The sequence below is a fragment of the Podarcis filfolensis genome (assembly GCF_964270895.1).
Source record: "Podarcis filfolensis genome assembly, chromosome: 4".
Taxonomy (NCBI): domain Eukaryota; kingdom Metazoa; phylum Chordata; class Lepidosauria; order Squamata; family Lacertidae; genus Podarcis; species Podarcis filfolensis.
In genome coordinates this window covers 31,051,129-31,077,455 of record NC_139607.1, presented here as the reverse complement: position 1 = coordinate 31,077,455, position 26,327 = coordinate 31,051,129, and the positions used below count along the sequence as shown (strand labels likewise).

The 26,327-nt window shown below is 39.5% G+C and overlaps 1 protein-coding gene and 1 long non-coding RNA gene across 9 annotated transcripts in view; one reads left to right on the top strand and one right to left on the bottom strand.

The window, feature by feature from the left end:
• Positions 1-26,327, bottom strand: part of AFF3 (ALF transcription elongation factor 3) — a 239,607-nt gene that overhangs the window by 117,744 nt on the left and 95,536 nt on the right. For 7 of the 8 annotated variants that reach the window (XM_083610449.1, XM_083610448.1, XM_083610446.1 and 4 more), the window contains one exon: positions 13,170-13,214. The exons of the other annotated variant lie outside the window; for it this stretch is intronic. In XM_083610449.1, the coding sequence (XP_083466575.1) occupies positions 13,170-13,214 (45 nt within the window). The remainder of the gene's footprint in view (positions 1-13,169; positions 13,215-26,327) is intronic. 8 annotated transcript variants of the gene reach the window in all.
• LOC310761395 lies at positions 1,517-17,062 on the top strand. Its single transcript, XR_014547465.1, has 2 exons — positions 1,517-1,671; positions 16,956-17,062. It is a non-coding gene; the product is annotated as an uncharacterized lncRNA (long non-coding RNA).

Sequence of the window (26,327 nt, the reverse complement as noted above, 5' to 3'; positions counted from 1 at the left end):
AAGACTTCTCGGTGACTTGAAATCCACTGTGCCAGATGGTAAACTCATCTTGGGATATTAATGTGTGGAAAAACACTTCCCTTCTCACACATTCTTCTTCGCTGATACATAAAGGTTTTGCACACAGTCACAGAGTGTGAATTAAGCCTGTGTTGTCTTTCTGTCTACAGAATAAGCGGTACTAGTGCAATCAACTAGTCTTCAATTTATGTATCTGATCCTGTAATTAGAAATTGTTTAGTAACCCTTGCAAACTAGGTGCTGTTAAATACTTGACTGATCATTGAGGCCAGCTAGGTAGTCTTGACTTGGATAAGACGTGAAAGTAGAGTTGCTGCTAACTTCTTAAACTGGGTCCTTCCACTTGGGACTCGAAGGGGAGCAGATGGCACATTACAATGACACAAAAGGCATGCTCTTCATTTACTCTCACAACAAACAACTTCCTTTGGAATGAAACTGTTTTCTGAGCTAGAAATGGAGCAACTCCATGTGTTTCCAAGTATAGCTACACATCAGCAACTTGCTCTCCAGAGTGACAGCAACACAGCATTCCCTATGCTTCATCACATGGCCTCTTCTTTTCTACGCTGCTATATGTTTGCAGGAAACTGAACATTTTTAAACAGAGTGCCAGGTTATTTTAAATTATGCTTATGTTTGAAGATAAATATTTATTTTTAACATGTTATGCAATTGTTATGCTACAGTGCTTGTGTTCATAGTCAAGAGTATTAAACCTGTAATTGCCCCCCTCTCTCTTTTGTTTCATCCTGTAAAGCAATAATACTTAGCACTAACAGCATGAGTTGTCTTTTATCTGTCAATTTCAAAGCATTTTACAATCATGAATAAAGCCTCAACATACTATTGAGGTTTCTAAGCACTATACCACCTCTCCTGGGCAAAGTGGTTTAACTTGAAATAAAGTTTGAAATATTCTTCAGTCAAATTACGTATATACACTATTCAAAACATACAGACAACTAGGTGCATTGAGCAGCTACCCTCCCCCGATCAAGTAAAACAATAGATTAGAAATACTTAACTGAGCAATACAAATATTTAACTAAGCAATCACATCGGTTCTGCCCCCCCCAACAAAAGTCCTGCCCCCCCAACAAAGTCCTGCCCCCCCCAACAAAAATCCTGCCTGTGCCCATGCCCCATGTTTGTCCAGACCTGCAGATCCTTCAAGTGTCCCTGTGTTCCAGAGAGTCCTGGATTTACAGAAGCCATCCCAGTTCCTGATTTGATCCCAGATTGTCCCACTTTTCCTTAGAACGTCACTATTTTCACCAGAGAAATGGGAAAGGGTATGGTAGGGCATCCTTATTTTCATTGGAGCATTTGGAGTTATGTGACCCCCAAGCCAAGGACATACGTAACTATACAACTTTTAGAAGACACCTGAAGGCAACCCTGTATAGCGAAGCTTTTTAATGTTTTATTATGCTGTTATATATGTTGGAAGCCTCCTAGAGTGGCTGGGGAGTCTTGTGTCTTGCCTCAGGCTTGCCTCATGATGTTGTTTCAGTTTCCCTCAGACATTATGTTATTTTCTTACAGTTTTCTTTATTATTAAAACTTAGTTTACATTTATGTGAGCCACTTATTTTTCTCAAAGAAAAAGAAATTCTGCTGAAGAATGGTGGAATATCCTAAACTTGGGTGAGTGAGGGGATATTCCCAGTTTGCCAGGAGGATTGATTTTGTCAACCATCCCCCCCTCCACAACAGTAAATATATAATATAATATAACCTTCAGCTGACCCTAAAAGAATGTACAGATTCTTTCCAATCAGTTTTATTTTCTATAATTAACCTCACTTTGAAATCCCATCAAGTTGGGCTTCTCGTCCCCTTTCAACTTCTCTCTCTCTACCCCCCCCCCGCCCCGGTCTTATGGATTTCTTTTTAACCTCAGGAAGCCCAGTTTGGATTATTTCACCTTCCCCTGACCCCTCTGGACACATGCCCCTCCCTTAACCCCAAATCTTTGTGTGAAGACGATTCACTGACATCTGGGTACCATGCCAGACTCCAGATTTGCATTTTGTATGCATAGTAGTATCCTCCTCCACCATGCATGCAGTGCATGCTTAGAAAAAATATTTCAAGACTTGTGCTGGTAATAATAAAATACCAGAAAACAGGGAATTTTATGTTACGTTTTATTTGGGGGGGAAATGGCTTGGCTTTTGTAAAGCCTCAGCTTAATTTCTTTCTTAATCCTGCTTCCTATACTTTGCTGAGAATATCTGGACAATTCCTACATAAACACTTATTTGCATGTTGTTGAAAGTGAGTCCCAATGAGTTTACCAGGGCTTAGTCCCAAATGGGATTTCAGTCTTGATCTCAGCATTGGCCACATAGTGAATGGCTGGCTGATGACTCAATGGTACTTAACCTTTCTTGTCTTAAGAAGAAGATTGGGCCAGCAAACCCTAATCTGGAGGTTGCATGGCACAATGGGTACAGCCAAAAAGTGAGCATGGTCAACACACACGAGAATGTAAATGCACCCTATCTCAGAGCACTACACATACAGTGCGCACACACAGAAATCATCCCTTCCAATGATCTTCCCCATGCTAAGTCCCCTTGCGGTGCCTTGTTATGAGCTCTCCTCCAGCTATTTTCCTTTGCATTACAGCCTAGCTCAGTACTGTGATGGGCAGGGAAATTGCACCCTCACCCCATCACTGCGTTCCTCTCCATCACAGCCTAGCCAGCATGATTTAACTGGCCGAGAGTTATCTCCCCACCATGGTGCCTAGCTCATCATTTTGACAGGGACTGTCTGGTCTAGGCTGACAATCTCTCTCCTAAATGATCTGCGGAATCCTCTTAAGTGCTGACAGGTGAGAGGAAGCGACAACTAGCCTCGATGGCTATGTTATACCACCAGTATGCTTCTGAATACCTGTTGCTAGGAATCATAGGTATGCTTGCATACTTTTGGGGGGCTTCTGGTTTTGCCACAGTGAAAACAGAATGCTGGACTAGAATGCTGGGCCTTTGTTCTGGTTCATCAGGGCTCTTCTTGTGTTCTGAACCATCTCCGAGTGCTGGCTCTGACAATCTCAGGAAGCACTGGAGAATGTGGACCCAGATGGCATCATCCCCGGTAGGGTGAACATTAGAATGTTAGAGTTGGCTAACCTGTGGCATTTCACAGGTTGCTGGGCTATAGCTCCATTCAACCCTTACCATTACCCCAAACAGCTGGGGGATATGGGAGTTAAGCAACATCTGGAGGGCCACATTAGAAGATCTGGAAGCTATGGCTTAGGCAGACGTCCACTTTTTCTACACTCTGTTGTACATGCTGGATCTCAAGTTGTTGGCATAGCAACCACAACATTCTACTGATTGAAGAAGGGTTCATAATGCTTACTGTGCATGATTATCTTAGACAGACACTAGAAGAAATTCACATTTAATCTATGTAAAGTGCCACTAGGGCGACTATAAAATAGATATAAAATAGATATTGAAACTATTCAGATGACAACAGCATTAATCGAAGTACATCTCCTTGTCAACCGGAGCCACTTGGATACTCCTCAGGCAGAAAGAAAAGGCAGTGAGTGTATCTACAAACGCAATGACCATTTCAGAGGATGAGAAAATTCTTGCTGGCATTTTTCAAATAATGTGTAAGGTAAAATGGCATGGACCTACATATGCAATGAAAATGCAATTAAGTGGCTAACATACCAAAATTCTGTTTGTAAATCAAAAAGCATACAAGAACAGTATTCATGGTTGCTGCACTGTAGACAAATGTGGCTAAATTAAGGTGTGGTGGTAAGAAAACAGGAATTTAATTATTGCAATTAAAAAATATGGTCTAAAACAGGTAGCTTCATAATCAAGTTGTATTTTTATTTCAGTATGTTTTTAAAAACTTGTACCAATATCCAATACTACATGCTGTAACCTTTTTCAGAACAACCAGCAGTGAAAGGCAATGTCCTTGTGCTGTTTTTTACAGATAAATAAATAAGAAAACCTTATGATGTATTTATTTAAAGAATGAATAAACATTCTGCTGTTTGAAATTGTTGCAATGTTTTAGGATCCTTGTATCAATCCTAGTGACTAGATCAACACATTAACATAAATATACGGTGGTCATTAATCTCAATAATATTGTTCGTTTTGTCTATATAATCAATAGTATGACTAATGCTATCTTGGCAATGCAATATTTATTACGTTTTTATCTGCAACAATATTAACACCATGGCATCAGCATCTGTACTTGAGGTGCTCTATTAAATTTATTCTGTGTTTAGCAAGAGGTTTAATGATGGATTTAATGGTACTAAATGTGGGGAAATGCCTTTGGCCTTTACATTTTCATGTGAAAATATATAAAAGAGAGTAGTAATTCAAGCAGTTACGCATCTTGTAAAGATTTTATCCTTTTAATCATTTGCACACAATATAAGATGTTATACCGCTACAGTGTGCATATGGAAGACCATAAATATAAAATAAATTCAGCTGCTTAATTCGCAGAAACGACATATAATATATATGTGCTTAGAATAATCCATAGTAAGATTGGTCCTATAGATTAGGATGCTTTGTAAAATAATAGGAACTGTAGCAATATCAAATTAGGAGAGAGTAGAATGCTACTTCCTAAAGATGTCTCAGGGAAAACCTGTGGGTTGAATTCAACTGTGTCCCTCTACCAATCAAAAGCCCCTTCTGCAAATGAAAAGGTTGCCTGCAAATTTGCACAAGAACCTTGCATGGGAAAAGAGCTGAAATCTGGCTGTGTGCTCCTGCTAAGATGGATGGATGTCACCTTGTACGCCTCCTTCCAACAACTCCTGCAGCCAAGTTGGTGCCAAATGTATTGCTCTGCTTTCCTTTGGACCACATCAGTGAGGCCAAGAGTGAGATCTTGTTGTCTGGGCAGCCCAGGACATCCATACACACTGCCCAGGCTTTTGCACCCTGGGGAGGTCAGTCAGTGCTGCTAACACAGCAGTTTGACTTCAACCCCCGAGGCACACTCCACTGTCTCTCAAGACAGCCAGGTGCCAACCACAAGAAGCTCCTCTTAGCATAATGTCTCAAGATACATACTATTGCAAGGCATTGCACAGTTTAATGCACAAGCTCTCGCAAAATGTCACAAGGTGCCAATTTATACTAAAACCATACTGCGCAAAGACTTGGTTAGCTCTTGGGAAACAGGAACATTAACAAAAACACATATAAGTGGCAGCCCTATTGGAATGTTCATGATGCAACCAGGCTGTTCTTAAATGTCTCTGCACAGGTCCATATAAACCATATAAACCCTAGACCCCATTTCCTTTCCCCCACCCCCCACTCCACAGAGGATCACCCAAGGATCTTTTTCAAGCCCTTTATTTTTTCAGCTGAGCCACACTTCTATGTTTCCATTTTCCCCATCTATATTTGCTTGCCGTCCATATTTTGCACACTGCTGTGTAACTCTTGACTCACTGTGTCATTGGTTAAACTCTTCTGTTAGTGCTTTGCAGAGCAGAGCTAGTGGCTATATTATTTCCGCTCAGGGTTTTGCATGGCTATTGTTGTTGTTGTTTTGGATCCAAGCCAGTAGGAGTCTTGCCATGACATGTAATGAGATCCAGATGACAGCCTAGACCATGATTCCAATTACCTTTATGACTGTGAGCACAAATGTTCAATTCCCTGTCTGAAAACAAGTGCTGATGAACTGAGAAACAAGGGAGTATCATGGACACATATGGTCTAAGTTACAAATGCAAATGCAACTTAATAAAACCCTGATAGGTTTCTTCAAAATCCATTGGCTGGAAACCTCAATCAATAGACACAAAAGGAGGCAACATAATACAAATAACAATACTAATTTAGCAAGATTAAAGAGCAACATGAACATTTTTAATGAGAAAGCAGACACCTTTGCAATACTCGCACCATGATATGTTGCTTAGCAACAAGATATAAAAATGATGTACAGTACAAGTGATTTCTTCCACATATGAAAGCAGCACCCTACCAAAGCAGCTTCTTAATGCACTCTTACAAAATAAAAATCTAGTGAGACCATTTAACACTCCATTTTCTGCAACATACCCTATTAAACAATCATGTGGGTTGTGTTGTTGTTTTGCTAATGTAGTAATACTCCGATTTTATTTAATGATTAGACAAGGGTTACGCAGAGACAACAGAGACAGCCATAAATGAAGCACCAGCATTTCAAAAATAAATTCTGTAATGAGTATCAGGTCTCCAGACTTGATAAGTAAAAGTTCGAAACAATAATTTCTCTCTCACATTTGCCCTCAAAATCCGGCTGTTAAAAATATATATGCAAAGACAACTTAACAAAATGGTCAACATGTTATAGGACAACAGTTGAATGAACAGAGAGAGGGAGGAAAATAAGTGGGTCTACAGAGTAACTAATATAAGGAAGTCAGAAGTGCTGCTCCTGGGAATAAATTCTGTTTTAGCCTGAAAGCTCCCTAACGTGACAGGTGGAAGTAAATTATATCAGAGGCAGCTCAACTTCAAGGTGTTGGCTTGGCCATCTGGGAGCGGGACTGGAACAGCTGTCAATTAGACCTTGGAGTGAGCAGAGAAAGGTAATAGAAATTTTTGCCAGCCTAATTATAAAAGATGCTCTGCAGCCAAAACGTCAAGCCTGGAGCCAAGAGATAGTGAGGGGGCCAAGAAATCATGAACCTGATTTCTGTGGCTTGCGAGGCAGGAGAAAGACCTAAAGTAAACTTTTTAACTTTCTGGAATTATTCTGTTTTGCAGGAATAGAAGCAGGTTACACACATGCCATACCGAGAGATCTTCAATACTTGGACTTGGCCCTTAACTGTATCTTACACTCCTTCAATCCATGATCATGTCTGTGTTGCTAGCACAACACCTCAGACATGGCACAAATAATTCCCCATCCATTGTCTTCAGCAGAAGGGAAACATTAAATATAAGCTGCTCATGGGTTTGAGACTACTCTGCTCACGTCACCAGGACAGAGCATAAGCATATGATAGAATTCAGGACCCACTTTCAGCATACAAACACCAGTATATAAACTCCACACTGGGAAAACATAACTCAAATTATAAGAATGCCCTGCATGGGGCTATAACACTTTGGCCTCATATCGTTCATATTTAAAGCTTCAAGGGTCAGGAACAGGGAGAAAATTCATGCTAAACAAAGAGGGAACACTGTGCATAAAAAATCCTGCCCCCTTTTTTCTTCTGCTGAGGCTTGAACTCCTATTTACTGCTCCCCAACCTCATGTCCTGTTTGGTGAGCCACTGGAGGCTGCTGCTCTCTGCCTGTGTCTATGACTGCTCTCACTGCTCATTCTGGTTCCTTCCTTTGGCTACTTGTCAAGAGTCCTTAACAGTTGTCCCAGGAAGGCTAATGTGCGGCTTCTTCAGGTGTTCTGCCCAGAGAGATATGTAGGTGATGTGTTGAATGGACTCTCCTTTCTTCCTTTTGCTCTATGTGCTTCAAAATGGTGGCTGTGAGGAGTATAACCTGCCCGTAGGGATAGCTTCAGCCTAGCAGTAGTGGGATCATTGCTGGCTGTGCTATTGGAGCTAGCAGGCAGGGATCAGTGTGGCATTATTTTGCATGCTGCATAATGCTGGGGTGTATGTTGGGTCATTCTGCCCACTGTAAGATCATTGACTCCCTCCACATGAAGGTGACAAGTGGACATGTTTGCCAGCACAGTCCTTGACTGGTGGGTTTTGACAAGTGTTGCCAAGGGCACTGAGGGTGTGCCCACCCTTTGTGTCTTTTCTGTTTGTGTTTCCCTCCTGCGGTTCCAGGCTGAGCATGCGTTGAGTGCAGTGCTCATTCCATAAGTGTAGTGGCATGTGGTAGGTTGGCTTTGAAAAAACAGAACAAACCAGAAGCATGTTTGTTGCTGTTTCCCATGAACACCAGACAGCTTTGGAAGTGCAGCAGCTATATGTATTAGACAGAATGTCAGAGTAATATTCTAGGCAGGTACTTGCAATAAAGGCAACTAACAGCCCATTCTTAGACGTAAGTTCCATTGAGTTCAATGGGGCTTGCTGCCAGGTAAGTGGTTATAGGATTGCAGACTAAACGATGGGAAATGTTATCATGTTATTGAAAAATATATAAATATGTAAATGCATAAAGGCAAGTGAAGTGTGACACAGCTTCCTAATTGCTTAACATGATTCCCACTAGATGCATAAATTAGAGCTCCTATTAGCAGGACTATGAATAATAATCAGTTTACTTTCTGGCTTGTATCTAAATATACTTTCTATATGATTTCATCTTTTATTCAGTCAGTTAAAAGCAGAACATCTAATTACAGTTCCTATTAAATTTCTTTCTTCTTGCCACAGAGCATGTGTGATGACTGATTTTTTTTTTTAAGGCAGCATTTTTAGCATATGGAAAAATCATGTTATTATTAATGCATTCCCTGATGACTCTACATTTCAATTCCCTTAATTATTTAGTCATTGCTGATTATGTCTTTTCACAATTCATTATCCCATTTCCTGCAACGTAGACATTTTATTCATTAAGTGTCAAAATGAAGGGCCTGACCTCCAGAAAGATAATCAGGAAATAAGTGGCAGATACAAAAGGTCTAGGTTTTCTTAAGTGCTCAATACTCCATCAAGACATACCATCTTCTTAGGAAATTACAGTGCAAGTCAAACATCATTTAAGAAAATATTAAAGGATCAATTGACACACAGTAAGTGCTGATTTCTATGAGTTCCCCCCTCCCAAAATATACACATTCTCAAGTCAAAAGGAACTGTAGTACATAAACACCGCTATCTAAGGCTTGTAATATAGAACAAAGTGGATAATTCCACAGAGCATGTGTGTACTATACTTTGTAATGTGTGTATATATTTCAAACATTTGTACTCAGCTTTTGATTTTGAGGAAGTAGCTAACTAAGAAAGCAATAAATTAACATTTTAAAACAGCCCTTACGGCATAACAACAAAACATTAGAGCTGCAGCAGAAAGTTACTGAATTCCACCGCTATTTTTGCTAATGGAACTTCCATAACAAAATACCCGATTGGGATTCAAACTCTGCTTTTGGTATTTCCAGTGAGCAGTTCTATTTTTCTGGAAAAAGAGGTGCCAGAACTCAGCATCAACACATCCCTTGTTCTCTTATAATGGCAATGGTGCCCACCTGAGAGGTGCCGGAACTGAGTTTGGGCTGGAAAAAAGCCCTGCCTTCAGTCTTTTGACCTTTTCCCTCTACCATATCACAAACATTCCATCTAATGTTCCCTCTACCATATCACTCAGTTTTGAAAGAAGATTGTCCTGGGATATGGGGATATGCTGTTCAAAACCAGCTTAGGGATGTAGATCTAGGTAATTAACACTGATGGACAGCATTTTCTATATAGGTAACTTCCTGGCACTTCAGTCCTCATCCAACAGAAGAAAACCTTGAACCAACATTGGTGGTGGTGGTAGGACATTTTACTACCCTAGCCAAATTCCACTGCATGTTGTGATAGTTAACTGTCCCAGAACAAACCCATGAGTGTGATGTCAGAAGTGTAGCACTTAAAAACTGATCCAGGGAAGCAAGTCTCATTTAAAAATAACCATCATGGGGCCGCATTTTACTGCAATACTAGAAAAGGAAGCCCCCTACTGATCAGATAGATAGATAGATAGATTTCTTCTTGGGACATTTTATGCCCCATGTGACTTTTTTAAAAAAGGCTTTACTTGTCAGGAAATTTCATTGATTTCAACAGATTCAAAGCTTGCACTGGTTAGCTTAAATAAGACAAATATTTCTTACCATGATGCTATTTCATTTTCTTTCAGCTACGTGTGATTTCCTTATAATCTGACATACACTTTGTTATGCATTATTAAACAACCAATCAACTTGCCCCTATAGTCAGCACTGTCCTTCCTGCTTATTTTTCTTCCCTTTTGATAAATTTACTTCTGTTTTCTATCAAAGCGATTAATCATTTCAGCTAGCAGCATACTGTTGACAATCTGAGTCAATGAACTTCAGCCATCTTAATCTTCTCTTAGGTAGTTTAAAATATGCTCAGAATTCACTCACAGGCTTTATTTATACCTCAGTAGGATCCCAATTTTCTAGAATAAAAATGAATTCTACAAAGAGCACATTTTTTTTATTTTAATAGACTTCTTTAATGGAATTTTAAGGGAATAAAGACGAACAAACTGAGAGGGGCGGAATAACATATTCGTGCTTTTCAAGCAGAACAAGTTTTTACCAAGATACATGGAAAGAATCCTGACCAGAACAGATCTCCCATATTGTAAGGAGGAAGAAAAATGGAAAAGATCATGTTTTCTTGCAACTTCTAGCTATATTATTTGAGAACTATTTTTAGAAGTCTTTCTTGTTTAGCCCACGCTGCACTCTTGCTTCCTGTTTCAGGAAATATATTTGTAAATTATTTTGACTAACTCAGCATCTGCTCTCAGATGTCTGACCTTGTCTCACTTTTAATTTTGGATTCAAAAATATAATGAAGTAGGATTGTTGTATTTGGCTGCAAGGCTTTCCCAGACACGCAACCTAATATAACTAAGGAGATCCACATGTGGAAACCAGATTCTTTGTGTATATCACTTGCTAGACCAGGAATTGCAGGTGTAAATGGAATGTGTGTCCAAAGGAGCTTCCACATTGGGACTTAATATTGTAAACAGGTCATTTGGATGTCAGAAACTGCTCAACTTACCAGATTCTCCTATCTTTCAGTACACATTGTATTCTACCATTGCTTCTAGAAGTTGCTTAATCTTATTGTTTAGAAGCTGAAAGTTCTGTTTATTTGTATTTGCTGGCTTTATTCATATGTCTTTCAGCATTATATTTCACCATACTGCTCAGAAGAGGTTTTAACTTATTGTTATTTTTTATTTCTATATACAGTGGTACCTCGGGTTACATACGCTTCAGGTTACAGACTCTGCTAACCCAGAAATAGTGCTTCAGGTTAAGAACTTTGCTTCAGGATAAGAACAGAAATCGTGCTCCGGCGGCGCGGTGGCAGCAGGAGGCCCCATTAGCTAAAGTGGTGCTTCAGGTTAAGAACAGTTTCAGGTTAAGAACAGACCTCAGGAATGAATTAAGTACTTAACCCGAGGTAAGCCCCTGGCGCTGTTTGCCCCGCACCGTAAGGTCACCAATATAAGCTGCACTTTTTCACGGTCGGAATTTGGGGAAAAGGTGAGGCTTATATTCAGGCCAATACAGTAATTATATGTTGGTAAAATATGCTGGCTTTTAAAAAATATGGTACTGACTTTTTACATATTGTCTTAGTACACCCCCCCCTCATATGACTCCGTCTGACAAGAAACATAAGGAGGTTAAACAAAGAGAACTAAATAATGCTAAAGGGCATCAATCAATCCTCCAGTTCAGCTATAGGGCAAGAATAGCTAATCTACCTCAGTCTAGTCTAAGATTAACTTTTTCCCAAATCTAATAAAATTGTATGTCTGGCATAAGATTGTCAAATGTGTGTGGCAGGGGGCCTACACTACAACTTTGTATTTGGCCCCAAAATGATGGTGCCTTGTACTTGATTAAGTCTTCCATTCTAATTCGTTTATTTTCTTACTTATTTGCATTTATACTTTATGCTTGTATTTTCATGGACTCACTTGCTCTTCCCTTACTTATCCTCCCAAACTTCTCACAGTGGTATCTTGGTTTTAGAACAGCTTAGTTTATGAACAACTTGGAAACAGAACGCTGCAAACCCGGAAGTAGGTGTTCCAGTTTGTGAGCTTTGCTTTGGAAGCTGAACATGTTCCGCTTCTTGTTGAGTGTGTTCCGTTTGTAAATTGAGTCCCCTGCTGTTAATCAGAGGCTTCCTGTTGAGCTGTCGGCTGTTGAATCCCGAGCACCCATGCTTTTGTTTTTGCTATTTTTCTGCATTTTTGTTTTTGTGGCTTTTTCGTTTTTTTGACTGTGACTTGTTCTTCGTTTTATGGGACTGACTTGTGACTGTGGCTTGTGACTTTTTTTTGTGACTTTTTTTTGTGACTATGTGGATCCCAGTTCAGCTACTGATTGATTGATTGTGTGACTGTAGAAATGGATAAAAGCCCCCCTTCAAAACAATGACTATCATCAGTGCATGTAAGGAAAAAAATAATTTTAATTTTTATCATCTACAATACTGTCTTATTTATTTTATAATACAGTACATTGATTATTGCTTTCATTTTATGGGCCAATGGTCTCCTTAGATAGTAAAATTCATGTTAAATTGCTGTTTTAGGGGTTGTTTTTAAAAGTCTGGAATGGATTAATCCATTTTGCATTACTTTCTATGGGAAAGCACATCTTGGTTTTAGAACACTTTGGTTTTGGAACAGACTTCCAGAACGGAATAGGTTTAGGAACCAAGGTACCACTGTATTCACTTTCCCATTTATTGATATTTTGCTTCATTACTTAAGAGGGATGGGGAAGCAAGGGAGTACCAGAACAATATGAATTCAATAAATGCCAAACAATTATAATGCACTGAAGAGAAATGAAAGCATCTTGCTTGCAACTTATACAAGAAAATAATAATTAAAATGTGAGCTTTCCATAATTCTCCTATAAGTGTAAGGTTTTCATAGAAACCTCTTGTGTCTTCAATTCCTGTCAGTAACAATTGGATTTGAGATATTTGGTGGAAGGAAGTTAGAGCAGCAACAGACATAAATCATTTTCTCAGGTTAATGAACATACCATAAATTCCCCACATTCCTTTTAAGGTAAATGAAACAGCAATGTTAGGGCCTTGTTTTCGTTTGTCTAGCCTACAGTGACATCATTGTTAAGGAAGACTCTCCAGGACTCTATAGGAGAACATTATTCTCTCTCCAATGACAACAGAACAGCAGCAGAAAACTCCTGATACCATGCAGATACAACTAAATCCAGTGCCATCTAGTGACTAACCACATCATGACACTAATCATATTGCCCATGCAACATATAGATTTCTCTTTTCTCTGGTCTTTATATTTCAAACTGTTGGTATCTGTTATAGAATGCCTGGGAAGCACCAAGTCAGATCAAGCATTAATAAATAATAGAAGGATAAACTAGAGTCCTACCCGTAAAATTTCTTCAACGCAGCTGTCATCTCCTCCCCCATTGTCCTGTAAACAAGGAGTAACACAGATATGCAGTGAGAAATGATGAGTCTGCAAAAATGTAAATTAAGTAATTTTTTAAACGATGTTAATTTTGTCCCCATTTCAGTAAGTTAGAATCATTGCTTAATGTACTTGATGCAGTTAAAAAACACCAAAACTGCAGTTTAACGCTAAGAGTTTGGATTTGATATCCCGCTTTATCACTACCCTAAGGAGTCTCAAAGCGGCCAACAATCTCCTTTCCCCTCTTCCCCCACAACAACCACTCTGTGAGGTGAGTGAGGCTGAGAGACTTCAGAGAAATGTGACTGGCCCAAGGTCACCCAGCAGCTGCATGTGGAAGAGCAGGGAATCAAACCCAGTTCACCAGATTACAAGTCCATTGCTCTTAACCACTACACCACACTGGCTCTAAGGCCATAATTCATCAGAAGCCTTTTCTGTATAAACCCTGTTGAAATTAAGTGACTGTTGCTATGCTTTACTCCAGTTGAACATAATTTCTCAATAAATTGTCCCTTTCATGACAAAATAAAATGAAGGTGGAATTAAAGGGCAGAACAACTTTTACTAAACAGAAAACGGTAAATTGTATACATAATTTTACCTATTATACTCCTCTTCCTAAATGTTCATCAACATTACCTTGCACCAAGAGGAAACACATTGTACAACACAGCTGAGTAAGATACAGTTTGAAATTACACTGTATTAAGGGTGTAATCTGTTGAAGTAAGGATAGCATAATCACAGCTAAGAAGCTCAAATCAGATATAGGACTGACACTCTTCTTTGGAAATTAAACCAATGTCCAGACTTTAACATTCAAAAACTTTACTTGCAGAAACTTATAGCTATAGATGAATTATAACATAATATTTATAGTCAAGTGCTTATCCAGGCATGGGCTTACAGTTTCTTCTAACTTCCAAAGAAATATTTTCCTCTCTTTTCAAAGCTCAGCACTCAGCCTTCTGTATCTCAGTTAGGCCATGCTTTGCAGCTCCTATGAGAGATCTCCACTTTTACCTTCTCCTACAGCTTTGTTCTCTTTCTTTTGAGCAGAGAAGAAGCACTCCAACACTCTATTCAACTTAGCAGTGTTCACAGTGGATTCTAAAACAGTCATCTTGCTTCCTATAAAACTGAGTCTCTCCTTCGCTAGATAGCTCCCATGTGACCAACGTTAGTCAATCACATGAGAAGTACCAGAGAACTCTCTAGAATTCAGTTACCAGCCAATCCAATTTATTTACAATTTCAATGATTTAAATTACTAGACGTAACATAATGCTCATCCATCTCTGGTGGGATCTTGGTGGATTGTGTTTTAGAGCTGGGGCCACTGCTTTTCAGAAGTTGCCTGAGTCAGAAGGACAATGACCCCAGGGAAATTTGAATTTTGCTGCTGAACTGTATATTGTCACTTTTCTGGTGTACTGCATATTTACATGGACTTTCCAACTGCTGTATTGAAATATTCCCCAAGCCAAAAGTCTTTGGGTGCCCAGAACACTTTCCTGTAAAGATGTGAGAAACAACAACAGCTGATAACTTTAGATCAACAGCTTCACAACTGAGTTCTTAAACAACCCCGGGGTGGATGTCATCAAGACCCAGCAGCAACTTGTTAATTTTTAATTTGTCAATTAGATCCAGGAAAAGCAGTTCAGGCATGAATATCTGTCAAATATCTTTCATAACAAAGACTGCTGCAAAAAAAATCCAGTTACTCTGCAGTCTTCAGTAATATTTTCACACATTTGTTGGCTAATGGTCCAACCATCTTCTTGGCTGTTTTCTTCCTTCTTCTGTATTTAAAGACATTGTTATTGTTTGTCTTAATGTTTCCAGTAATATCTTGCTTCTTCAAAATTAAATTCACTTGCCTTCCATTTGTTCTACCAGTACTGTAAGTGTTCCTTCTCCCCACCCCCTCCTCATTTGGGCAAGACATTCGCTTTTTAAAGAAAGGCTTCTTGCTTCAAAAAGTCCTGCATCACAAAACAGTCTGGCTTATAAAATGACCCAGTTTTCTGAGAGCTCCTGTCTTCCCCTCTAATTGACCTTTACCTGGCCAGCCTTTTACAGAGCTTGCAAGAGAGTGCTCCTGGTTTTATTGGAGGGGAGGGGGCTGCTCTCAAGTCCCACAAGCCCTGACCATTTATTGCCCAGCAGTTTTGCTCTGAACCTCAAGATAAGATTCATTCAAAAGCTTATCAGTGCAGAGGTTCTGCTCTCTCAGCTAGGTTCAGAATGTTCAGAGATACTAAACTGTCTGAAATCTCAGAGGAAAATGGCTTTTACTGCTTTGTGGATGGAAAATGCCAGCAAGCACATTTTTTTCCGTTCCTGTGATTTCTTCCTCTTGAAAAATAAAATAAAAGCTTCTGCTATAGCATGCTGGCGTGGAAAGAAAGTGCTTTCAGGTGGTACAAATTCACTCCATATTTGTGTGTTCACAAATATGACTAAAAATGTTATATAATGCTGGAGGATGCTGAAATATACTCGGAGTCGAGTGTGGATTTCATGCTCTTTATTCAGCTCAGAGTAGTGAGGAATGGAAGTTCCCCCAAAATGTCTGCTTTACATTATTTACACAATGGGCCCCACGTGATTGGCTAATTCTGGGATTCTCCTGTAGGCCAATCAGGTTGCGGATCCACTTCCACCTGGAGTTGGATTGGCTGGCTCCTGTGGACCAATCAGACTGCTGCATTCTGGATCCTATTGTTCCAGGACCAATCAGACTGCTGCATTCTGAATCCTATTGTTCCAGGACCAATCAGACTGCTGCATTTTGGGTCCTATTCAACTCAGTACATAACAGATGCACAGTGACTACACACTGATACATCCCACTAAGAATGAAATTATGCATTTACCAGAGAATAAGATATCTTGAAAGTACTGGGTCTGATATCTGTCTAGTCAGAAGTAAGTCCCACTTAGTTTGATGGGCTTACAACTAAGTGTGCATAGGATTGGACTAAATCACAAGTATGTGTGTATAGGATGATGGCTTCAACCCAAACCCAAAGGGACTTACTTCTGAGCAGATCTAAGAACATAAGAAGAGCCCTATTAAATGGAGCCAAAACCATCTTCCAGCTTCCTTTTTACACAATGGCCAACCAGATACTTATGGGGTGCCCACAAGCAAGATGGAATGCAATAGCCCTTACCCATGGTTTGGTGACGAGCAACTGAAATTTGAAGGCGTACTGCCTCCAGCAGTAGAACATAGCCATTGTGGCTAGTAGCCACACAGAGACTTATATTCCATGATCTTGTCCAATCCCCTTTTAAAGCCATCAGAGTTGGTGGTCATCACTATGTCTTGTGAGTGTAAATTCTGTAGTTTAATTGTTTGATGCAGTACTTTCTGCTGTCTGTCCTGAATCTTCCAACATTCAGTTTCATTGGATGGCTTCAAGTTCTACTGCATGCATAATCTTGCACACCTCTATCCTGTCATCCTCTACTTGCCTGTTTCATTAAACTAAAAAGCCTAAATGTTGTAACCTTTATTCATGGTGGAGTGACTCCAACCTGTTGGTCATTTGGTTGCCCGTTTGTGAAACGTTTCCAGCTCTACAATAGCGACCAGAACTGTATACAATATTTATTGCAAGTGTGCTCTCAGCATCATTTCGTATAATGGCATGATGATAATGGCAATGTTGTTATTCTCAGTCCATTTTCTAATGATCCCTAACATGAAATTTGCCTGTTTTGCAGCTGCTGAGCATTGTGTGAACATCTTCACTGAGCTATCCACTATGATCCCAAGGTCTCATTCCTGGTTAATCACTGCCAGTTCAGTCCCCATTAGTGAATATATGAAAGTATGGGAATTTTTTGTCCCAACATCCATTATACTGCATAGGATTGTACTGTTACTCACTGGTAAAGGTGCATAGGTTTTATTTAACATATAGACAATAGCTCTTCAGAGTTGAATACGATATTGTAGAAGAATAATTGTCAATGGTCCGTGTGTTCAATATGTCCACAGGAAAACAGGTTCATATGCAAGCACTGAGATGATTCTGGAGTGCAGACTGTTTCTTGTTACTGAGGCCTGGGATTTTTACACTGTGATTGAAACCTCTTCAGGTTAGGAGCAGGGGAAATGAAACCTCTTCAACCCTCTCTAGTTTTCCAGCAACATTGGAGTAATCAATTATAAACAGCTGCACTGATAATATTTCACTTTATAAAAGATGCCTGGGCACCTCCAGTTAAATGTTTTTTAGACATTCTAGCCAGGCATCCTCATAACTCTTTAACATTTTGCTCGTATAAAAAACACACATTGCAGTCCAGAAACAATAAGAGGAGATGTAATGGAGTGGAACTGTATAGTTCTATTAATAAAATATAAGTCTTTTATCGTTATTGTGAAAGATTGATTGCAGAAAATCAATACTTTGTCACGGTATATTAATGCTTTTCTTATTTATTAAAATGGATGTTGAGCTGAACATATTCTCTTGCCACGCTGCTGGAAAATGGTCATAATTAAAACTGCTACTGCAGATTGCAGAGCTCATCCTGCTAGAGGCTGTTGGATTCCTATCAGCACTCCTTGCACTCAGCAAAAGCAGGATATTCTCGAAAGTACCTAGGGCTTAGTTACTTGCCTCTAAAAACACTGTCTTTCCAGAAGAGCCAGCTGGGCTTCTTTGAAAATGTATTTTGCATAGCACATTATCTGCTGCAACATGTTTATTAGTGCATTAATGCATGAATAATTGTTTGAAATAGATACCTATTTTTTCTGGAAAGTTTCCATAGAGGAAATTGGATCTTTTTCTCCTTGTAGCAGATAAACCTATTTGCACAGCATATTAGTGCCCAGCCTTAATAAAAACCAAGGTCCACTAGTGCTTTGCATTTTCATGCCAATTTTATTTTTTCTATTGAATTTAAAATATTTATGTCCCACTTTTTAACAGAAGCTTTCAGTTTGTAACGATTTATTTAAAAAGTCAGCATTAAGCATATACAATGCTTGTGGTTACTCGGAAATTTTAAAAATCCTCATGAAAATTCTTCAGCACTTTAGTGCGCATTTCTCAACACATACTTGTATGCAGTGTTGACTAATGTATACATTTCTGCGGGCAATTTCTCGTTATACAGTGCATTTTTGTATTTTCTCAAATATATTGATTTTAATGTACACTTTTACCAAATATATGCATTTTTGCAAACAGTGGTTGAAAAACTGCACTTAAAAGTTCAGGTAAGTGTGCATTATGAATGATAGATGTGTTTTGGTTCTCACGTTGTTTCAGAAAGCATGGATTAGATAGATTCACCTCTAAATGCAAACTGTCAAAAAAGAACAACCATATGCACATTGTTAACCCAGAACAGCTCCCTTAAAAGAAAATTCAGTTTCCAGTAAGTTTTACTTTTTCCTAGAAAACCTGCAAAGATGCAGCTGTTCAGAACAGAAGCACATTGTGCACACGTTTGTGTAACAGAGTATGATACAGACATCTCATTGTAAAGGGCCAATGAGATTTCCAGTGCAATTCTTAGTTATTTCAGTGGGACTTGCTTATTTATTCAATAAAATTTAAAAACTGCTTGATTGTAAAAAAAATGCCAAAGCAGTTTTCAAAATATAAAACAGTAACTTCGGTTCATGGTGGCTTGTGGGCTGGTCAAATGACCTCCATGAGCCACTTCCGGCCCATGGGCCTTAGGTTGCTGACCCGTGGTGTAAACCAACAGCCTTAAGCCACTAAAACAGCGATCCTATGAATGCTTAGTCAGAAGTAAGTCCCAAAGGGTTGTCTCCAGGGGTGTCTGTGCACAAGAGGGACAGATTTCCACTTGTACAACAGGACTTCATATTTCACTCTTCCCATCTGAAGTCTCCCACGCCCCCTCAAAACTGCACTGGGGGGTGGGGTGATGTTTAGTGTTTAATGAAACTTACTCCAAAGTAAGCCTGAATAGGATAGCAACTGCATATATTCAACAAGCTTGTTTTTTCTTCTTCCAGAAAAAGACCAAGAACCTATTTGCATAGTTGTTGTTTTTCTGTAACAGAATGACAGTTACAACAAAAGAGGACATTATGGAACAATTGACCTTTCCGCAACACTGTAATGTGAATCTAAACACCAGCTAGTACTACACAGCCCAACATATTGAAATAGATAGTTTGTTCCAGGAACCCATCCCCCCTTTTAAAAAGTAAATTAGCAATAAATCAATAAAAGCCAGGTAATGTGAAAATGAATTACATTGCTGTTTACATTATTTAACACCAAACATTGCTGTTTCGTGTGTTTGTAATTAGCGAGCTATAAAAAATAATGCCATAACTATGAATGTAATGAGAAAAACTGTTTATAAATGATCATTGGTATTCAGTCCTACTGAGATGAAAATTATACGAACGAATGCAGCAGAAAAAAAGGGAGTTAAGGCTAAGGCCAGAAAGCTCTGCAGGTCTCCTCTTCAGTTGGCAAGGAGGATGGGGGGACTGAAGAATCACCTACTTCAAGAATCTGTGGGTATCACGGCAGTCTGAATATGGGGAAATTCCCATGGGCCATAGAAGCTGCTTCCATCATACCTGCCTGGGTGGGGGAGGGGTGCCAGAGGTGGCATCCCTATGGAGGTTGAGGAATGGGCGTGGGATGTGAGGAGAGGGAAAGAACATAGAATAATGGAAGGAGAGCATCCGGGAAAAGCCAGGAAGGGGAGACAAGTCGTTGCCCTTTTCCCCAAGAAAAACACTGAACATTTATCTGATGATGGAATACTTGCCATTAACAAGAACCCCAAAAGCCACAGGTAGTATTATCCTGTTTCGGAGTAATTTTCACCCTGGCTCATGCACTATTAAGGATATCTGGAAATTCTAGCATAGTCATTTATCAGTTACTACGATGGGGAAAAGACCTCAGCCCATTTCTCTGTGGCTATAAAAAAGCCCCTAAGAGTGTTCGCTTCATATGTTTAAAAGGTTATAACAATTAATAACCTATTAATCAGCTCTTGTTCTATCATTACTGAATAATTATAAAGGTTTTAGTGAACAGAACAAATTTTATTATTTTACGATGAATGCACCTTTGGGCTTGGATGGCGGTGGGGGAGGGGAGAATTCTGTACTCTGGCTGAGCGTTAAGAGCTTTTCTAATTAAATGAATCATAAATCACTGAATAGATGGAGTTCTCTGAACATAAAGAAAAATCTAATCATTTGAGAAATCGTATCAATATTGTCCATAATCTGCAACACGGATAAGACCACAGATATTTCCAAAGCCATCAGGAAATCTTAAGAATGGACCTAGGCTACGGCCATGAATTCATAATAAAGAAACTATTACATAAGATTTATTTGCGGTGCTGACCTTAAATACTTTTCACCTGAACAAAAAGTCAATGCTCTCTCTCTCTCCCTCCCCCCCCCCCGATCTGCGCTTGAGTTCATCGCACAAAGGAGGTTGGAGATAAGGCCTTTCTGTAGTTGTCACTGCTGGCCTGCACAATGGAATTAGACGTTCCTTTCCCTCTCATGCTGAGCACTGGATGGTGAATAGTGAGACCAAAGCTTTTCACCAAAGCATCCAGGGACCTGCAGTTCAGCCTGAATGGTATAGACATAAGGTAAAGGAAGAAGGCCATACTAGATAGCAGGGGATTTTGTTGTTTGATCAATTAGAAGCCCCCTTCACTGGGCACCAAATGTTGTCTTTCCTGAGCCTGGTCAGGAACAGGTTAAAGTAGTCAATCACCCTTTTGAGTAGAGGAATCTGGACACCTAGCCAGAACCTGTCTTATTGGGGGCTTATGGGCAAGTTTGTGACTTTGGGAGTCCAAGAGAATGTCCATAGCGTGTCCACTAATGTGCCATCACTGGAAGTAGTGACTCACTTTTAACGCCTTGGCTTAAAGAAAGAAAACTAATTACGCTTAGTGTGAGTGCCCAATTACTTGGAAATGGGAGTAGATACATCCATCTGGTCCACTCTACATTCTGGCGAGGGGGAGTGTTAATTTGATGTCTGCTAGTCCACAAATCCTCTTAATGGCCTTGACCCTACTTGGATCTGAATGAAAAAAACAAAAAACAAATCCTAGGTTGAATGGAATCAAAACTTGGTGTGGCTATTTAATGCATTTTGTTTGGTTTTATTGTTGCGTGTACTGTATTGTTGTTAGCTGCTTTGAGTTTCTTTTGTGTGCGGTAGGGGAACAGCAAAGCAGAAGCATAAATAAAAAAGTAATATGTTTAGAGAATTGAAAGAACTTATAGGGGTGAATATTTGCTTAATATTTTCTCACACTAGGGACATAGGATGCTGCTGGCTTATACAGAGTAAGACCATAGGTCAGGCATAGGCAAACTCCAGCCCTCCAGATGTTTGGGACTACAATTCCCATCATCCCTAGCCAACAGGACCAGTGGTCAGGGATGATGAGAATTGTAGTCCCAAACATCTGGAGGGCCGGAGTTTGCCTATGCCTGCCATAGGTCCATACTGTAGCTCAGTACTATCTAAAATGACTGGCAGCAGCTCTCCAGGATTTCATGGAGAACATGAAGATCGAACCTGGAACCTTTTGCCTGCAAAGCAGATCTTCTACCACTGAGCTATGACCCTTTTCCCAAACATTTAAATAGCTACTTTGAGATTGGCTCAGTCTCCATAGCCCAAGAGTTACAGCAAAACAAAGAACGAAACCTCAGTTAATCTTGATGATCATATGCGTTTTGATGGTGTTCAACATCCTCAGCTGCAGCTTCATTTCGACCCCATTTTCCTCCTTCTTCACTCTCATTTCCCTAGCCTTACTTTTTGCCCTCACTTTCTTTAATCCGATTGGCTGAGGTGCTGTGTATGCTTTTCTTTACGAGGGTTTATGTTGCCACCATGTCAAATGTGGCCTCCTGATGTCTTTGAATAAAATCCACATGGTTCGCCACAACCAGATGAAATGGCCGTGGGGGCAAAGAAGGAAAAATAGAAGGGATGAAGATGAGCAACAAATGAAAGCAAATATATTCATATGGAGTGCTGTTTTTTTAAATAAAAAAATATATGTAAATGCCTTTAGAAATTCACAAAAACAGACATGAAGGCTAATATCCTATGCAATGATATCTGGTTCCATGTGCATACAAGTGTGCAACGCAGAACCCTTTTTGGAAAAGAACTGCAACATTTATTCATTTATGCATTGGCTTTGACCCTTAATTGATTAACCTTAATAGAAAATATTTTACATCAAGCTGCATAAATCATAGAAACATTGCTACACCGTGTTGAAAAGGGGGTATAGTGTGTGTGTGTGTGTGTGTGTGTGTGTGTGTGTGTGTGTGTCTGGAAAAACACAGAATTTGTTCATTGATATCTTATACATTGAATAGGAATATACACTGACATGTGTGAGGTTGTTCATGTATTTGGAAAAGAAAATTAAACCAGTGATCTCTCTGTCAGAGCAACCAGTGCAGAAAGAGATTGAAACAAACTTGCATTACGAATAAGCAGTACAATTGCTCTTGGGAGAAATCAGTCTTGCTGTTTCACTGTAGCTGTTTGTATTGTCATCCAAACTCGTTAAAGAAAGTCAGGACTGACTATGGAAGGAAAAGTGTAAGATCAAACACTTCCACATCATTTCATAATGAATAAACTAAAGCTGTGTGGCATTTACTGTTCCACACTTCTATGGAGAGCTTACACTGAAGTATTTTCTTACCACATGCAGATGCAATTTCTGATTTCTTTCATCCTCCAGAGCTCTGACTCATGCACTGATGGAACTACAGAACTATTTTTGGGCAGCAGGAAACTCAGGAAACAAATGTGTATACATGCAACATTTATACTGTGTGGCTATACTGTATGGAAACATCAGGTCGTTTGCAGAATACTGAAGAAGCAATTAGATAATGAGGCGTAATGCACCCAAACATACTAACATTTTATCTTCAGATGCAGTTCAAATGTGCATAACATTGTGAAATGCTCTTTGCATTTATAAACAAGTGTATAAGTGTATAAGTGTATATGTATTTGTTTAAGTGTGCACAAAGCTTTTGGGGGGACATGGTGGGTCATGAATGGTAAAATACCTGACACCCTATTTGGACAGAATATGAAAACGTTGGGTGAATGTGGAATTTAAAAGGTATAACACTACTAAAATATATCCACAGCAATGGACTCAAGTTTCCAAATCTTATTGAGTATGTGCAGACCATATAGATTGTCTTTCTCTTCCCCAGTAATTCATCACAACCAGCTTCTCTCTCCAACATATCCAAGATGGGGAAGAGTTTCCACATTAGGTAGGATAAATTCTAAGCAGGTTAAGGGTTATCAACTCTCTCTGCAGTGTCTTTGACTTTCTAAGATGTAATCACAACCCTAACAGTTTGGGTCCAGTTTATTTGCAGGATCACCTTACCCCATACATACCCACTCAGCCGCTTCAATCTGTGGATTTGGCCCTGCTACAGCTGCCACATAAAACTCATACCACATGTGTAAGGATTCAATCTCTTAGTGTGGCAGCACTAACTTTGGAACTCCCTGCCTATTGACCTAAGGCAGGTTCCTTTGCTGTATTCTTTTTGCTGTCTGCTTAAGACATTTTTGTTTAGGCAAACCTATCCAGGCATGTAGAAGTGTTTTAATGTCTTTTTAGCTTTTAGCTTTTTTAGCTTTTAGTTTTTAAAAATCTGGGTTGTTTTTTTATTATTTAATAAATAATGCTAATGTGTTACGTTATATTTTTGTAAACAACTGAGAGGCTTTCTTACAATCATGTGGTATATAATGTTACACACTCAAACACACTCAATGGGGAGCAGCAGTGTTTGTTTTAATTAGGGCTGCCATATTTAAGGCGGAGTGAAGCAAAGTGCAAGGAGTCTTTTTTATTTTAAAAAATGCTTTTGTACATCCGTGTCTAAACTTGCCCCTTTCTAAAAAAATTTTTTATTGGTGCATGCTTTTATTTTGCAAATCTGCCAATTTCTTATTGGTGCGTGCTTTTATTTTGCAAATCTGCCAAGGAATAAAATAAATCAGGATTAAGGGGTTTTTTAATGGATGGTGGAGGGTGTGTGTGCTGTGTCCTATTTCTCGTCCTTCTTCTGATGGGGAATGGTCTGCAGTCACAAAAAATGGGGGGGTTGCAGAGGGTCAGTGGTGGAGGGTGAGAAATGTCCCTATTTTCATCTGATGAATGTTGGAGGGTATGCAGGGTGTGGGTGGGTGTGGGTGTGAGAGAGAGGGATGGAGGGAGAGAGGGAGGGAGAAGTAGAATCAGACAATCAGACACTCTTGCAGGTCTCTCCCCAGAAAGTGACATGCCCATGGCCCAGGTATTAAGCAATTTATTAGCGCTTCGCCATCTCAATAGTGTATGAGTGAGTTAAAGGTGACACTGTCTGGAATGCTTTCTTATTTTGAGATGAAATAAATCCAAATTGAGCTAATTTGTGTACAGCTGCCAGTAATATAAACATAGCTGGTTAGAATTATTTATATAGCACGAGCCTTTGTACTCCATACTTCAGGCAAGTTAATAAGCAGGTGTCAAAACTCTGAATTAAAATTCCCAGAAGAGGACACAGAACAAAGGACAATAAAAATGATTTTTAAATAATCATAGGGATAAATAGCATCCACTTCTGACAAATGTAAGTGCTGGCATAAAATGTTATTAGGCTACAGAGATTTTCTTTTGTTCCGGAAGTATGTTTTGTTCTCTACCAGTGTCATTCATCATCCTAATGAGCCCTCGAAATGTAAATTAAATAGCAAAGTCTGATTCATTCAAAAACATCTTTGTATGTGTTAAATCATTTTTCTGCATTTTTTCCCCATTTCTGCATCTGCTGAACAAACTCCTCACCATTTGTATATTTTATGGGCCCAGTTCAGGCCATGCAAATGTTTTGCCAATAGCGCTTACTTTTATATCCCACCTTTCTTTCATAATGGAACTCAAGGTAGCATACATATTGTTCCCAAGGAGGCTTACAATCCAGGCCTTACTCAGTTGCTTTTAGCGCAATTATAAAATGAAAATAATGATACGCAGAAATTTGTATTTGACCTGAAATACAAATTTACATTTAACTGGCATTGCTTTGATAAAAACAAAAAACAAAACCATTCTGATTGTGAAAGGATTAGCAGATGTTTCGGGCTTCTCCATTTTACCTAGCTACACAGATTATCCACAAAACAAACACCACTATTAAGGGGGGAGGGAGAGGATTAAAAATTAATCCAGTTCAAGCTTTCTTACTATCTGCTGCCATGAAATTTACACATTCTAATCACAAGGACAGAAGTAAGTTCCATATTTTAACTTCAACTAATGTGCATGCATGAACTTATACACAAACACATGTACAATATCTTATCTGGAGGCAGACTGGGAAGAGTGGGTGGGAATTCAATGCATTTATCACGTATCTGATGTGGGGGCGAACCCTAGGGGTTGTCCAGGTTTGCCCCCACCAAGTTCGGGGACTGCAAAAATCACACCTCTCTGCTTTTGCTAGGTGACTAGGAGCGTGCTTGCCTGCCCTCCCATCTCCTGGGGCACCAATACAGTTCCTTGCCAATGGAACAAAGGAGCTTTGGTACACCTCTGATCGGATGTGTTAGAAAGATGCAATGGCTGTTCCAAAATGTTTAAGAATAAATACAGAAAAATGATCATCCAAAGGAGGTTTTTGTGTTTTCCAGTTCCATTCAATTCCATGGGACTTAACGCTTTATTTGCCTGCTTACCTCTCATTGGGGAGATTAAGTGAACCCACCCATGCATTCAAGGAATGTGTGAAGGTGGTTGTGGAGGCTACCCACCCCGAATCTGCCAACAAATATGGTGGAATAGTGTCTACAAGCAATTTACGTGCATAGAGATTTTTCACATTTGGGTGAACTCTGATTGGGGCCGGAACCTCCCTCCCCATCTTTATGTGCATGTATCGTTCCATGTACAAAGCCCTTTCTCAAACATAATCTGGATGATGGTAAGGCTACTGGGCACATCATAATAAAATCAATGGGACACACACACACCACTGAACACTCCTTGGGC